This window comes from Rana temporaria, chromosome 6 (genome assembly GCF_905171775.1).
Source record: "Rana temporaria chromosome 6, aRanTem1.1, whole genome shotgun sequence".
Lineage (NCBI taxonomy): Eukaryota > Metazoa > Chordata > Amphibia > Anura > Ranidae > Rana > Rana temporaria.
The window spans coordinates 19,647,773-19,664,980 of record NC_053494.1 but is presented as its reverse complement, the minus strand read 5'-3'; the positions used below and the strand labels follow the sequence as shown (position 1 = coordinate 19,664,980).

At 44.6% G+C, this 17,208-nt stretch overlaps 1 protein-coding gene across 2 annotated transcripts in view; it reads right to left on the bottom strand.

Annotated features, from left to right (window-relative positions):
- Nucleotides 1–291: 291 nt before the first annotated feature.
- Nucleotides 292–17,208, bottom strand: part of ROGDI (rogdi atypical leucine zipper) — a 45,148-nt gene continuing 28,231 nt past the window's right edge. Inside the window, exons 2-11 of one of the 2 annotated variants that reach the window (XM_040356404.1) lie at nt 14,127–14,198; nt 11,224–11,306; nt 11,072–11,126; nt 10,745–10,825; nt 8,515–8,610; nt 8,087–8,185; nt 6,711–6,824; nt 5,278–5,327; nt 4,820–4,946; nt 292–663 (exon numbers count right to left, since the gene is read on the bottom strand). In XM_040356404.1, the coding sequence (XP_040212338.1) occupies nt 622–663; nt 4,820–4,946; nt 5,278–5,327; nt 6,711–6,824; nt 8,087–8,185; nt 8,515–8,610; nt 10,745–10,825; nt 11,072–11,126; nt 11,224–11,306; nt 14,127–14,198 (819 nt within the window). In that variant the 3' untranslated portion in view covers nt 292–621. The remainder of the gene's footprint in view (nt 664–4,819; nt 4,947–5,277; nt 5,328–6,710; nt 6,825–8,086; nt 8,186–8,514; nt 8,611–10,744; nt 10,826–11,071; nt 11,127–11,223; nt 11,307–14,126; nt 14,199–17,208) is intronic. The other variant, XM_040356405.1, reaches the window with a different exon arrangement.

Sequence of the window (17,208 nt, the reverse complement as noted above, 5' to 3'; positions counted from 1 at the left end):
AAAACTACGTAGTTTCATGTATGTTGGCCGACAATTCTTTGCCATTTGTATGCAAGACAAGTTCAAGGCCAATGCCCTTCAGACAAAAGTCCTGCGCTTTGTCCGCGGAAAATCGGATCGTGTGTAGCAGGCTTTAATGTAGTGATTATGTGGGGAGAAAACTGGGCGGAGTTGGGAACTCTCATGTAGAAATTAGTGATGGAGTTCCCACAACACAAATCTACTGTGTGACCAGAGTCTCCTGTAGTCACCTCCCTGGCCCTTGGAATGTACTCACATCCACAAAGAACATATAAAACAAAATCCCTTCTTAGTGATGAAATGCTGTGAAGAAGCAAATAAATAATACATATACATCAGTGTACAACATTCATGCATAGTGTCCCAAGGTGTGGTCCGGCTTTCCTGAAGATGGGGAGTCTTTGGGGGGGGGGGGCAAAGACAGCAAATACAAGAGTTCATGAGTCCTGGGAGATCCAATGGCCTTGGTACCCCTGCAGATCCTTCTACAGCTGCTGTGAGATTATATAGGACATCCACACTCTTCCGGAACCCGACTTCTCCTTCCCTAAACGACTACTCTGGATTACAAGCAGCAGGATGATGACAAAAGTAGAAGACTTAATATGCCCTGAAATTCCAGTAACTGGAAAATATGGAAATCTGGAGAAATACAAAATAAATAAAAAAGGTTAGGTTTGGAAAGTTTTTTTTTTTTTTTAACAAAATAATTTAGTTAGAACCCATTGAGATTTCAACAATTCAATAGACTTTTAGGACATGTTCGCTTCCCTTCTATATGGCAGGTAAATGAAGCAAGTTAGAAGGCTGAATTCACACATTTGTGCTTTCCATTGATAGAAATGGGCTGGGTCACATGATGCCTGCGCACAGGACCGCGCTGTGCGATTCCTGTGCGGCATGGTGTGAACTGACCCTAAAGTTTTTATTAACCACTTAAGGACCACCCCATGTACATATACGTCCACAATATGGCACGTACAGGCACATGGGCGTATAGGTACGTCCTCGCCTATTAGCGGGTGGGGGGTCCGATCGGGACCGCCCCCGCTACATGCGGAGGTCGGGTCCGCTCGGGGAGCGATCCGGGACCACGGCGCGGCTATTTGTTTATAGCCGCTCCGTCGCGATCGCTCCCCGGAGCTGAAGAACGAGGAGAGCCGTGTGTAAACACGGCTTCCCCGTCCTTCACTATGGCGGCGCATCGATCGCGTCATTCCCTTTATAGGGAAGACACAATCGATGACGTCATTCCTACAGCCACACCCCCAAACAGTTGTAAACACATACTAGGTGCACCCTAACTCCTACAGCGCCACCTGTGGTTAACTCCCAAACTGCAACTGTCATTTTCACAATAAAGAATGCAATTTAAATGCATTTTTTGCTGTGAAAATGACAATGGTCCCAAAAATGTGTCAAAATTGTCCGAAGTGTCCGCCATAATGTCGCAGTCACGAAAAAAATTGCTGATCGCCGCCATTAGTAGTAAAAAAAAAATAAAAAAAAAAAATGCAATAAAACTATCCCCTATTTTGTAAACACTATAAATTTTGCGCAAACCAATCGATAAACGCTTATTGCGATTTTTTTTACTAAAAATAGGTAGAAGAATACGTATCGGCCTAAACTGAGGAAAAAAAATGTTTTTATATATGTTTTTGGGGGATATTTATTACAGCAAAAAGTAAAAAATATTGCTTTTTTTTCAAAATTGTCGCTCTATTTTTGTTTATAGCGCAAAAACTAAAAACCGCAGATGTGATCAAATACCACCAAAAGAAAGCTCTATTTGTGGGGAAAAAAGGACGCCAATTTTGTTTGGGAGCCACGTCGCACGACCGCGCAATTGTCTGTTAAAGCGACGCAGTCCCGAACTGTAAAAACACCTTGGGTCTTTAGGCTGCATATTGGTCCGGGGCTTAAGTGGTTAAAGGAGTTGTAAATAAAAACATTTTTTTTTTGCTGAAATGACTGTTTACAGGGTAGAGAGACATAATGGTTAACTGATTCATTTTAAAAATAGATAAAAATCAATCATATAATGTAGCTGTAGTTTCTAGTTTCGTTTTTGCGTGTTTCCTGCTTCTGTGATGTACAGAGCCACAGAGCCAATACAGGGCAGTTATGGTTTGGAAAATGAAACGGATTGGTGTTGAGGGGTTTTAGACACACAGTAATCACACCTCCTTGATTAGTGACCACAGAGAGAAAGCTCCCAGCACTGTGGTCATCAGGAAACAGACAACCAGGAAGTGTGGAGATCAGAGAAGAATTACAGCAACTTGAGAGCAAAAACGAACAATGAGGACATGAAAACAGCACTGCATTAAGGTAAAGGAAGCTATTAAAGGGGAGGTTCACCCTAAAAACGACTTTCGTATTACACTGGCCCCCCACATTACAATACAATTATGCCTATTAGTTTTTTTTTGATGCTGTACATACCTTCGTACAGCCAATTCACCCGTGGCTTCCGGGTTGCGAGTCCCGCGGGAGTGGGCGTTCCCAACATGCTGGTGATTGACGTTTTGACAAAAAACGAGCTCCCCCCGTCGCGTAAGCCGCGTCACGATTGGCGAAAGGAGCCGAACAGCAAATCGACGCTATACTGCGCCTGCGCATCGCCATTCGGCTCCTTTCGCCAATCGTGACGCGGCTTACACGACGGGGGGGGGGGGGAGCTCGTTTTTTGCCAAACGTCAATCACCAGCATGTTAGGAACGCCCACTCCCGCGGGACTCGCAACCCGGAAGCCACGGGTGAATTAGCTGTACGAAGGTATGTACAGCATCAAAAAAAAAAACTAATAGGCATAATCGTATTGTAATGTGGGGGGGCAGTGTAATAAGAAAAAGTAGTTTTTAGGGTGAACCTTCCCTTTAAGATAAAAAAAAAAAAAAAAAAATTTCCTTTACAAACCCTTTAACCCCCTTGGCGGTAAACCCGAGCGTGACTCGGGGTTGATTTTTTATGCTAGGATCGGTAACCCCGAGTTACGCTCGGGCTGGACGTGCAGAGCGTGCAGCGGCGCGGCTTACCTTCTCGCTGGATCCACAGGCAAGTTACTTACCTTGTCCCTGGATCCAGCGATGCCACCGCGCTGTGTGAGTGAGCGGGACCTCCTCGCTCGATTCACAGTCTCCCCGTGTGCCGCCGATCTCCGTTCCCTGCGACGTTACGACGCACGGGAGCGGAGAACGGCGCCAAATTCAAAAAAGTAAACAAACACTTTACATACAGTATACTGTAATCTTATAGATTACAGTACTGTATGTAAAAAATACACACCCCCCTTGTCCCTAGTGGTCTGCCCAGTGTCCTGCATGTACTTTTATATAATAAAAAATGTTCTTTCTGCCTAAAAACTGTAGATTGTCCAAAAGTGTCCCTTTATGTCAAAAATGGTTTTAGATCAGCTAGAAAACAGCGATAATAAATTATAATCACTTGCAGAATTGTGCGATAGCGATTTGTGGGGAAATTCGTCATAAAAAAAAAAATAATGACAGCGACAATTCTGCAACTGAGCAAATTTCAGTGATTTTGAGTTGATTACATTATTGAATAATTTTTATTATAATTATATTATTATTTTTTATAATTATTTATTATATTATAATTTATAATTTTGTTTTAAAAAAAAAAAAAATCATACCCGGGATGCCTACAAGACTCTTGTTTGGTCAGATTTAAGTGAGTTATTTCTAAAAATTACAGGCCTACAGTATAAAACGCCAAATTTCCTTGCAAAATAATTGTACCGCTTTTGGTACGTAATTCCAGACAGAATAATACCGCCAGGGAGGTTAAGCATCACTGGGTTTCAATAGCAGAGCAATAAAATATGAGTGCAAAGTAAATAAGGAATTATTCAGCGCTGGAAAAACAAATGACTACAAAAAAATTACAAAAATATGCAAGCCAGCACTTAAGGTAAAATTCAAAAAAACACCTCAACAGAATATACAATAAATAGTGCAGCGCAAAAAACAATTCAATCATAGTAAAATAACATAAATAAAAGAATATACAAAAAAGTCCATAAATGTGCTCTGGTGCAGCATAAATAATCCAACAATTACAGTAAGTGCAACAAACGATCCAAGAGTGATGCCCAAGAAAGAAGAACCTTATCTGGCTGCTGTTGTGAGGCCTCGTACACACGACAGAGTTTCTCGGCAGAATTCGGCGAGAAACTCGGTCAGAGCCGGATTCTGCCGAGAAACTCTGTCGTGTGTACACTTTCAGCCCGATGGAGCCGCCGAGGAACTCGTCGAGAAAATATTTTCTCGTTGTTCTATGGGAGCTCTCGGCCCGCCGAGCTCCTCGGCGGCTTCAGGGCTGAACTCGCCGAGGAACTCGACGTGTTTGGCACGCCGTGTGTACGAGGCCTGAGTCTTTGCATATTGCTGACATCCCTGAGAGCAGGAAGCTTGCTGTGCCTTATCCATGCTGATTGACCCTTTGTTGGTCTGGGTAGTAAGGTGAGAGGCCATCCTTTCCCATTTGGTGGAGGTTCTTCTTTCTTGGGCATCACTCTTGGATCGTTTGTTGCACTTACTGTAATTGTTGGATTATTTATGCTGCACCAGAGCACATTTATGGACTTTTTTTGTATATCCTTTTATTTATGTTATTTTACTATGATTTTTTTGCGTTGCACTATTATTTATTGTAAATAAAATATGAGGTCAATTTATTTCTGCCCATGCTCATTTATTACAGGACCCCCCCCCCTAGCAAGCCTGATATTGTGGTTTCAGTTGGTGTGCAGGGCCTATAGCCAGACGCTTACCTTGTCCTTCAGTTGCTGGCAGAGCTGCAATGACACGGTGAAGAAGACCAGCGCGTCGTTCAGCCAGGGCACCACGCACTCCACTTTATGGACGTGACTGATCTCAAACCGCTGGTTGTTCAGCTCGCTGTGGGATGAAGAGCAGAGAAGTGTGCGGTTCTGTATAGGAAAATTCTAATTGTTCAGAATACTGGTGTAGAAATAAATGAATGGTCTGATGGCTATAGGAACCAGGAGCCAACTGCCATTTCCAATTGGCCGCTAGTGGAGACCACATTTTTTTTTTTTTTTTTTCTTCTTCTTTTCCCCCCCCCCCCCCCTCGCCTCCAGCCTAAAAAATGGCTGCTGGAATCTGGTTACAATAGGGGGGGGGGGGGGGGGAAGCACACACACACACACAAGGTTTGCGGTAGGACTCGCAAGACATTCATGTTATAGAAGAAGATCCATGTACTTACAACATTGCTCCTGGATTATGCAGGACAGAACTGCCAGCAGGCCGGAAATTCTGAAAGCAGATGATGGCTGAATTAATTTTGGTCAACAAGGATTTAACCACTTCAATACCCGGCACTTACATCCTCTAGCTGCCCAGGCCAATTTTCAGCACCGTCACACGTTGAATGACAATTGCGCGGCCGTGCAATGCTTTACCCAAATGAAATTTGTATATTTTTTTTTCACGCAAATAGAGCTTTCTTTTGATGGTATGTATTCACCACTGGGGTTGTTCTTTATTTTTTTGGTAAACAAAGGATCGGAAAAAAAAAAAAAAAAAAAAAAGAAGGTTTTCTTTGTTTCTGTTGTAAAATTTTGCAAATAAGTAATTTTTTTTTCCTTCACCGGCGTGCGCCGATGAGGCGGCACCGATGGCCACTAATTGGGCTGCACTGATAATCAGGGTACTGTACAGACTATCAGTTTTAGAGATGAAGAGTGAATGGGCTACACGGGTGCCAATTAGCTCGCTGTCCATTGAAAACTACAAAGTCATCTGCTGCGGTGGCAGGTGGGACTTGTAGTTCATGCAGTCAGAGTTCCCTGTGAATAAACGACACGGCTATTTGGGCGAAGCCTCGCACAGCCACACCAGTTTAAAAATGTGACAGCGGATGCAGGGAGTGGATTCCCCACCCAGCTGTCAAAGGGGAGCCAATACATAGTAACATTATTTTCCTTCACTAGTAATGGCAGCGATCTGCGATTTTTATCGGGACTGCGACATTATGGCGGACATATCGGACACTTGACACATTTATGGGACCACTGTCATTTATACAGCGATTAGTGCTATAAAAATGCATCAATTACTGTGTAAATGTCACTGACAGGGAAGGGTTAACACTAGGGGGTGATCAAGGGGTCAACCGTGTTCCCTAATGTGTGTTCTACCTGTAGGGGGATGGGACTCACTATAGGAGACAGATCATGGTTTCCAGCTTATAGGAACTCCCGATCTGCATCTCCTTTTAAAAAAGGGAATGTTGGCGTTCACACACACACACACACGTCCCTGTTCTTCCTCTCATGCCCCTGGCGGTTATCACGACCGCCGTTCATGAGCATCGGGCACGCACCCGCTATAGCGCTTAATGGGACTGACGTACAGCTACGACGGTTCGCAGGAACAAGCCGACCTGCTGCAGTATGATGGCGGCTGGTTGGCAAGCGGTTAATCCAGAGTGGAGGTACTCTAATACAGGAGGTGGCGTTATCTGGTCAGGGAAAAAAAGAAAAGTAATGCAGCCACCACTGGTAAGCTGCAATATATTACGTTTTAGGTTTAATACTGCTTTAAGACAAGACCCCCCAATCCTTTATCTGGCTTGCTACCAAAGGCGTAGATGTCACCATCAAAACATTCCAAGACATCCTTTAACCAATCGCTTACCTTGGTGGAGTTTGGTTGCAGGGCGTGGAGTTGATAAACCAGCAGACACAACTTATTGACATTAACATAGAAATTCAGGAGAATGTCGGGAGGAAGTGCTGGGGTAAACATTTTCTAAGGGGGAAAAAAAAAAAATTGAGTTTAGTATAAAAGATCTAAAAACAGGAGATCAGAAGCAGTGACATCACATGACCCTCATTCTAAAAAGTTAAACTGGCCACAGACTGTTAGAACCATAGACGGCTAAAACAGATTCCCAAATCCACACAAAATGAGGAGGATAGGAGGAAATTTTTACTCAGAAACCCCAAACATTAAATGTTTTTTTTTTTTTTTAGTAGAGACCATAGGGAAATAAAATTGGTCATTGCAATTTTTTTTTTTTTTTTTATGCCACACGGTGTCGGTGCCCAGAACTGGACAGCATACTCCAGGTGCGGCCGGACCAGAGTCTTGTAGAGCGGGAGAATTATTGTTTTATCTCTGGAGTTAATCCTTTTTAATGCATGCCAATATTCTGTTTGCTTTGTTAGCAGCAGCTTGGCATTGCATGCCATTGCTGAGCCTATCATCTACTAGGACCCCCCAGGTCTTTTTCCATCCTAGACCCCCCCCCACCCCATTAATTTGTTCATATCTTGCAAAGTTTGCACATCCTGCGGAGACTTTATTGCCCTGCTTCGCTTAGGGTTGTCCGCCAATACAGAGATTGAACCGTTTACCCCTATGAACAAATTAAACAGGATTGGTCTCAGCACAGAACCCTGGGGACCCCACTACCCACCCCTGACCATTCCGAGTACTCCCCATTTATCACCACCCTCTGAACTCGCAGCCAGATTTCAATCCATGTACTCACCCCTATGGTCCATGCCAACGGACCTTACTTTGTACAGTTAACGTTTATGGGGAACTGTGTCAAATGCTTTTGCAAAATTCAGATACACCACGTCTACGGGCCTTCCATTATCTAGATCAGTGTTTCCCAACTCCAGTCCTCAAGGTACACCAACAGGTCATGTTTTCAGGATTTCCCTCAGATGAAACGGCTGTGGTAATTACTAAGGCAGTGAAACTGATCAAATGACCTGTGCAAAATAATGGAAAGCCTGAAAACATGACCTGTTGGTGTGCCTTGAGGACTGGAGTTGGGAAACACTGCTCTAGATGGCAACTCACCTCTTCATAGAAGGTTAATAGATTGGTTTGGCAAGAACGATGCTTCATGAATCCATGCCGATTACTGCTAATGATACCGTTCTCATTACTAAAATCTTGTATATAGTCCCTTATCATCCCCTCCAAGAACTTACATACTATTGATGTTAGGCTAATGGGTCTGTAATTCCCAGGTTTGGAGAATTGGTTGGTCTTACCGTTAGCCCTATAGTAGCGACTTCTGGTAGTGTCATGGTTGCCGGGGTTGTGAGGCGATTCCGAGCTCGGGTTAACTGTAGCATCACAGCATCCATCAGCTGTAAAATAAATTCCATAAACCAAATCAGATGTTAAGTCGCAGAAGGATTTCAAGCTACCAAGCAAGATGGCTTCCAACATACCAAGACTACATACTTTTTTTACTCCCCTCTTCTGCAATGGGAATCATTTCAGCGCATTGTATTGTCAGCCCATAGATTATGCAATTTGCTTTCCTTCCATCATGGGTGGAGGAAAAATAAATTGGTGAATTCCCCCATCAATGGTCAGTGTTGATGGGGGAATCCCTGAGCCTTCCCTGCAGGCAGAACACAATGATCACTGCTGGCTGCTGTAGTCTCCCAAGATAATTCCCCAGCGTTTTTACCTTCAGTACCTCGGACCCGGTCTGGAAGGTGTAATTCTCACCCCGGTTGGTGAGCAGATAAATTGCCTGATTCACGTGGTTCCTGGCGTCCTGGATCTGATACAGAGAACAGAGAGAACGTCTCAACGCGTGTGTCCGGGCAAAATAAAACATATGCAGAACGTCTCTGAAATGCATGCATATTTCTTCATGCTTTATCCCTTTAAGACCTGCTAGTACAGAAAAGGACCTGATGATCGGCCATATTTGCACTCCGCTCCTAAGTTCTAAGCTGACAATACAGAAATTATGTAGATGAGTCTTTTGGTAAACAACTTAAAGGGGCTGTAAAGGCAGAAGAATTGTTTGGATCTTAATGCATTCTATGCATTAAAGTTGAGCTCCGGTCAAAATGTTTTATTTTTTTTGCATGATCGTAATTGTCAGATAACATAGTCCCCAAAACATAGCACCATCTCCCCAGCCCCGAAAGTAATCTTTGTGTACACTTGCCTTAGTTACTTTCTCTCCAGATCTGGCCGTATCCATGTTGTGTGTGGGCATTTGATGCCCAGTTTGTTTGCCTTCCTGGTTATGCTGAGGTGAATGCTGGGTAACCAGCATACACCTCGCGCATGCGCAGTAAAACGGCACTCATAGCACCGTTAGTTTGTTGCGTTGTCATATAGTCGAACAAAGGATTCCCCCCGGGACTTTAAATTCATTTAACACTTAAGACCCGGACCTTTAGGCAGCTAAAGGACCTGGCCGGTTTTTGCGTTTCGGCACTGCGTTAACTGACAATTGCGGTCGTGTGACGTGGCTCCCAAACAAATTGGCGTCCTTTTTCCCTGACAAATAGAGCTTTCTTTTGGTGGTATTTGATCATCTCTGCGGTTTTTATTTTTTGCGCTATAAACAAAAATAGAGCGATAATTTTGAAAAAAAAAAAATCAATATTTTTTACTTTTTTCTATAATAAATATCCCCCAAAAATAGATAAATTTTTTTTTTTTTTTTTAAATAGGTAGAAGAATACGTATCGGCCTAAACTGAGGGAAAAAAAACGCAACAAGCGTTTATCGATTGGTTTGCGCAAAATAAGCGTTTACAAAAAAAGGGATAGTTTTATTGCATTTTTATAATTTTTTTTTTTTACTACTAATGGCGGCGATCAGCGATTTTTTTCATGACTGCGACATTATGGTGGACACTTCGGACAAGTTTGACACATTTTTGAGACCATTGTCATTTTCACAGCAAAAAATGCATTGTTTACTGTGAAAATGACAGTTGCAGTTTGGGAGTTAACCACAAGGGGGCGCTGAAGGGGTTATGTGTGACCTCATGTGTGTTTACAACTGTAGGGGGGTGTGGCCGTAGGTGTGACGTCATCGATTGCGATTCCCTATAAAAGGGAACACACGATCGATGACGCCGCCACAGTGAAGAAGTATTTACACACAGCTCTCCCTGTTCTTCAGCTCCGGGGACCGATCGCGGGACTCCAGCCGCGATCAGGTCCGCGACCACGGAGCTTCGGACCGAGACGCGCGCGACCCCACGGCTGGGATTGAAGAGCCATGTACGTGGATGTGCCCAGCCGTGCCATTCTGCCGACGTACATCGTCGGTAGGGGGTCCTTAAGTGGTTAAAGTCCCGGGGCGAATCCTTTGTTTGACTATATGTTACAGGGATGGAAGTGTGTTACTGGGGACACCAGACCTTTCCTCTGTTTCATTGTCATGACAACGGGCAGCGACGGAGGAACATCCCGCCCCGTTGTTATGACAACGCAGATAACAGATCTCGTGCATGCGGGTTTTCGGCAGAGAAAAGCGCACAGTCTCCTGGGAAATGATGACACTCATTTCCCAGGATTCTGTGTGGCTTAGGTAGGATAGGAGAACCACCGCGGTCCAGGAAGAAGGCAGATTAGCAATTCTGCCTAGCAACAGGGTGTTAAAGGCAAGTAAAAACATTTTTTAGCACACATTTTTTAACTAATTAAACTTAAAATTAAATTTTTAAATTAAAATAAACTTTATTGCACTAGCTTCCTTTTTAATAAAAAGGAAGCTAGTGCAATAAAGTTTAATTTTAGGGTGGAGCTTCGCTTCAACATAAAAAAATAAGATAAAAAATAAAAAAAAGATAGAAATGAAAGGCAAACCATTTTTGTAAAAAAATAAAAATATATATATTTAAGAAAATGTGTCCCCCAAAGCTCAGAAGGGCCCCACTGGGTTACCTGCTGCATCTTCCACTGCTTGTCCTCCCGAAAGGCAAAGTGGAGAAGCTGATTGGTCCTCGAGACCTTTAAATTGACTTCCTACAGAGAAAGGCAAGAAAAAAAAAAAATTATTTTTAAAAGTAAAACTGAAGCCACTGAACACTTTCATAATATACACGTCGGCACAGGTTCTTTGAAACACCCGGCCCTGCCCAAAACTTGTTTTTAGTTTCAAACATAAGGAAGGAACCGCCAAAGTTGTTTTTTTTTTTGCGGCGTGTTTCCTTACTGGGGAGTTTCCCCTCCATTCCCATCAGATTTCCCAATAAAAACGAAGATACTCACAGCCTGGCAGAGAGTGTCGCCTTGTAGTGTCAGAACTCCCTTCACTTGATCTGTGCTGTACAAAGGGCAAAGAAAGGGGAGAAGAATCATAAAACCTCTCAGTAATAAAGAGGACCTGTCACTGACACATGGACCTCATTCTACTCCATTACCTGGAGCTTCCCAACACAAAGTTCTCTTGCTTGGTGGCGCCATCTGCTGTTCCACTGGGAAGTGTAAACCTGCGGGATGCCTCCTGTGTGAGAGAGAGACAACAAATCTTAGAAATCTAATGGAAGAGAGATTGGAAAATATCCCTGACCCATCACCTCCAATTGTCTTCTACATAAGCTGGGTACATGCTGTTCAACCCAGCGGGATACTGCCGATCACAGATTGAGGGAGCTAATGAGCGCCTTTTTACTATGTGATCAGCTGTGTCCAATCACAGCTGATCATAGATGTAACTAGAAGCCAGGTATCAGCACTCCTTGGGCTAGATTCACATAGATTAGCGGATCTTTAGATCCGCGAGGCTAGTGCAGTATTCACAAAGCACTTACCTCGAAAATTGCACCGTCAGATCGTAACCCCCCCGGCGGAATTCAAATTCCGCGGCTAGGGGGAGTGTACAATTTAAATCAGGCGCGTTCCCGCGCCGATTTAACTGCGCATGCGCCGCCGGCGACATTTCCCAGTGCGCATGCTCCAAATGACGTCGCTAGGACGTCATTGTTTTCGGCGGCTACGTAAATTCCGGCTATCCGTATTCCCGATCGACTTACGCAAACGATGTAAAAATTTGAATCTCGGCACGGAAACGACGGCCATACTTAACATTAGCTACCCCTCATATAGCAGGGGTAACTATCCGCCGGAGAAAGCCAAACGACGTAAAAAAAAAAAAAAGACGGGCGGGCGTTCGGACTTGAATCGGCTGTTTTCCTCATTTGCATATCCGACGCGTAAAAAAAATGCGACGACACCTAGCGGCCGGCGGTAGATTGCAGCCTAAGATCCGACTGGTGTAAGTCACTTACACCAGTCGGATCCAAGGGAGACCTTTGCGGAACTGATTCTTATGAATCAGTCGCATAGATCCGACCGTCGGATCTCAGAGATACGCCGTCGTATCTCTTCATGAATCTGGCCCCTTAGCTCGTGCTGATAGCAGGAGGAGAGAAGAAAGATAAGAGCCGATAAAAAAGGGTCATCGACACGGATAATCAGGGTACTGATCATCAGTGTTCCGATTAGTGCAGTCCAAACAGTGCCCACCAGTGGTGTCAGGGCTGTCTTAATGCATGGGCACCCCAGGTGCATAGGGGGCCCCCCCATGATAGTCTTGCATTACATCATACATGCCAACTGTCCCGGATTTCCCAGACCAGTCAAGCGTTTTACTAAGTTGTCCCAGGATGGCCATGTCTTGAGCAGCATTCTGGAACATGTGCTGTGCCTTCCTGATCCCAGAATTGTGCCCTCTTGGCCCCCCCATCACACCATGCCCTTCTGTCTCCAACCCTGTACTGTGCCCGTTGATTTGTCTTTGATTTATCAAATGCTTTTTATAGTGTTTAAAACTAATTTTATTGAAAGTACTAATACTCTCAATAATTGATAGAATTATTATATTTAAGTGCGTAAATTGTGGCACACTGGTAGGGGCCCAGTGCATTACTTTGCCCAGGGGCCCATGATGCTATTAAGACAGCCCTGAGTGGTGTTAAAGCGGGAGTTCACCCTAAAAATAACTTTTAACATTAGATTGATGCTCATTTTGTCTAGGGGAATCAGCTAGTATTTTTAAAATCGAACCTGTACCTACCGTTTTAGAGAGCGATCTTCTCCGCCGCTTCCGGGTATGGGTCTTCGGGACTGGGCGTTCCTATTTTGATTGACAGCCTTCCGACAGGCTTCCGACGGTCGCATCCATCGCGTCACGAGTAGCCGAAAGAAGCCGAAGGTCGGTGCGGCTCTATACGGCGCCTGCGCAACGACGTTCGGCTACTTTCGGAAAATCGTGACGCGATAGATGCGACCGTCGGAAGCCTGTAGGAAGACTGTCAATCAAAATAGGAACGCCCAGTCCCGCAGCCCATACCCGGAAGCGCCGGAGAAGATCGCGCTCTAAAACAGTAAGTACAGCTTCGATTTTAAAAAAACTAGCCGATTCCCCTAGACAAAATGAGCATGAATCCAAGGTTAAAAATTCATATTTCCGGGTGAACCTCCACTTTAAAGCGGTTGTAAACCTTAAATTTGCACTTTTACCTACAGGTAAGCCTATAACAAGGCTTACCTGTAGGTAAAAAGAATATCTCCTAAACCTGTACGGTTTAGGAGATATCCCCCTCGCAATGCGGGCGGCGCATGCGCAGGGGGGATCCACGGCGGAAGATCCGGCAGCCGCCGGACCTTGCCGATTTTAAATCTCCCGCGCGCATGCGCGGGAGTGACGTCATCGCCGCTCCGCCAATCACAGCGCTGGAGCGGCGCCGCTCCAGCCAATCACAGCGCTGGAGCGGCGATACCCGGAAGACACGCCGGAGCAAGATGACATCTCGCTCGGCGTGAACCAGGTAAGTGTTGTTCACCTCGTTTTGAGGTAAGTATTTCATAATCAGCTATTATGCGGTGCATACTAGCTGATTATGCATTTTGCCTTGCAGGTAAAAAAAAAAAAAAAAAAATTATATATGCGGTTTACAACCGCTTTAATGTGTGCTCACCAGTTCCTCATCAGCACACACCAGTGAAAGAGAAAAATTACCCGTTTCCAAAAATGTATAACAGGACTATGAAAGTTTTTTTTTTTAATTTCATTGCATCATAGGACTTGTAGTTCCACAAAAGCTGGAATGCCAAGGTTGCCCTTACCCCAAACTAGACCAGACTCCCGATGCCATTACTCCGGTGCTGGTCATTAAAGGAGATCTAAATTCTAAAATGCAACACTATCCCTTATCCACCTTCACATGGACCCCCCCCCCCCCCCCCCCCCAATAACCAGATCTATGAGAAGTACCAAATACATGGACATATTGTGTCATGTACTGGTCATTGTATCACCGACCTTCAATATATCCTGCAACTGCTTCAGGACAGAGTGCACTTCTTCCTTCAGGAGCCATTTGAACTCTTCTTCCTGCAAAACAGATCAATACAAGGATTTTTAGCACAAGAACTATACATGGATGAGAAGATCAGGTTTAGGTTCGCAGTTGTTACCCAGCGGTTTCATTTGAATGGGTCAAAATGGGGGCGCGCAGCGGCTCAAAATCCTGAGGACGTCATATGACATCCACTCAAGAATCTACAACCACTTTGCCGACGTCAATTTGTCATTGGCGGGCAGCAAGTGGTAAAAAAAAAAAAAAAAAAAGGAGAAGAAGAGGGGGGGGGGGGGGGCAATATCAGCTGCCAATAATTGGGCGCACCGATAATAGGTTGACCCCTAATGCATTCTAGCACATGACTTGTGACCTTTTTTTTTTTTATGCAGTTTACTACCGCTTTAAGAATCGGATGGCAGCCCCACCCGTCTAACAGAAACCTGTTTTTTTTTTTTTTTTTTATGCGGGTGCAGGAAAGCATTAGATAACAGGCAGTCCCGCACCTGCATATAGTGTGAACCTAGAGTTTATCTATACCAAAGATCAAAATTCATTTTTATTATTCAAAGCAAAACTCTCCCATCCATCCAGGCTCTATTTTGCTGAGAAATCACTTTGAACTCCCCCCCCCCCCCCCCCAGCATTTTTGGCTGGGGCCCATCTTGAGTAAGGGCAGATGATTCACGTAGCCTTAAACTTCCTGGAATCCATCTGTCCTTTGCTCAGGCACACAAGCAGGAGGGCATGCTTAGCTGAAAAAAAAAACCTCCAGAAGCAGGGGTGGACTGACAACTCATGGGGCCCCCGGGCAATAGAAGATTATGGGGCCCCTCTGGCTTACAGATGGCCACCACGCCAGGAGGTAGTGCAGAGGGGGGGCAGCTAAAATCTTGGGATATTCACATTAAAAGCATGTCATTTTCGGACATATCAGGGACAGATCTAAAAAAAACACAGATTTTTACATACTGTCCCTGGTTTTACTGAGCCTGGCAGTGCCCGAGTGACTCAATGGTCAGTCCGCCCCTGTCCAGAAGACTCCTGGGATGTACGACATTTATAGTTGCATTTCTTTTTCTCAGGCAGTTTGATTTTCCCTTGGTGATCCTGCCAGGAACATACTTCCCGTCTTAGGGTGACAATGCTCACTTTATGTCTCCACAGAGGAGGAGCACCGTCATGCAAGGACAGGAAGTGTGTTAGCACTAAAGCTACTGATCTCTAGAAGGGGGAAGGTGATCTGTAGTTCACAGAAGAGAACCAAGTACAGCTGATCAGTTTCTAAGTCTTGTCCTAAAGATAACAGAAGACTGTTATACGCCAAACTAGAATTTACAGTTCCAAAGGAAAATCATAAGCACGTGCAACTTTCGCAGTCTGCTGTAACATCTGAGAGGAGACAACTTCATGGATGTGCTTCATGCCCAACTACATGCCTCCTATGCAGAGTTAGGACCCATGCACATGAGACGCAGATGCAAACTCATCCAATTTCAAATGCAAAAAACGGCGTTTAAAACGCCAGTTTTTGCCGTGAATTTCGCGGCGTTTTACCGCGTTTGCGTTTATAAGCGTTTAGTTAAGAAACATCACAAGACCCTCCCTAAGCTCAAAAAAAAAAAAAAAAAAAAAAGTATTTAACCATTTCATCCATTTTGTGAGACCAGAGTGAGTAGCAGCTGAGAGAGCAGCAGTGTACGTGTATTTAGCGTGTTACTTGCCACGTCACCTGCCACAAGCTGTGGATTATGAAAAAGATGGGCCTATTTTAACGTGCATATGTCGCAGGGTGATACTGCGAATGCACCTATAAATGGTGTGCCAACGCCCCGATATTACGAGAATTTGAGCGAGAAACTATTGAATTGGGCTTTGAGGGCACACAGTACAATTTGTATACAAATTGTACTGTGTGCCCTCAAAGCCCAATTCAATAGTTTCTCGCACAAGTTGTGGATTGTCCACTTGCCACATCACCTGGCCATGTCACCTGCCACAAGTTGTGGATTGTCTACTTGCCACGTCACCAGGCCACGTCACCTGCCACAAGGCAATGCAAGCAATTACATTTTCTTTATGTTTTTTTTTAATGTTTTTTCATCATTTTTGAGATTTCTAATGTAAAAAAATAGGTCACCTTTAAAAAACGCCTATAAATGAAATCGCGGCAAAACGCCGGTACCGCGTTTTGCGTCTGAACCCATTTTTTTGCTTCTGAAAAAACGAGCATAAAACGCAACTGCCGAAAAACGTGACTGTGTGCATGGACACATAGGATAACATTGAATGTGTTCAAAAAGCTGTCCAAATGCCTCTGAGCCCTGGTTCACACTGGGTACGATTTGGAACGATTTGAGATGCGATTGTCAAATCGCATCTCAAATCGGCGGCAATGGCACTGTCCTAATCAGTGCGACGCCGCATCTGCGATTTCAAAAAGTAGTTCCTGTACTACTTTTTGCGATTTCGGGCCGCGATTTACATTAAATTGCGGCCAAATCGCAGCCGCGAAATCGCTGTAAAATCGCGCATTTTACCGCGATTTTGAATTCGCAGCAGTGTGAACCTAGGCTGAACACGCGTTTACCAGCGTTTCGTGTGCATGGGGCCTTACAGTATTCAGCAGCTGTTCTGCTCATGACCTTGATTCAACCAGTCAAAAATTACTTCTTGCCCAATAACTGGGCAGCTGCTGAGGGTAGGGTGACCATATTTCCAAACTGGCATTCAGGGAAACACCCCATCCCCAAAAAAATTAAATAAATCGGCTTTTGCTGTAACGAATCATAGCACAGCCGGGGTGGCGCTCTTCCTAAAAAAGGCCGCCGCATCGCCACTTTATGTAGAAGGAGGAGGTGGGCTGGTGGGTGGAGACTCACTGGAGCCAAGCAGCACTAGGCGTGGGTCTCGCTTCATCTCACCGAGTCTGTGTGAGACAACACCGGTTGCTAGATGCCAGGCGGGGGGCAGCCCTAGCAACCAGTTTCGGCAAATGTAGCTGTGGCTGTGCCCTCCATTTCATTCCTGGACACTGTATTGTCC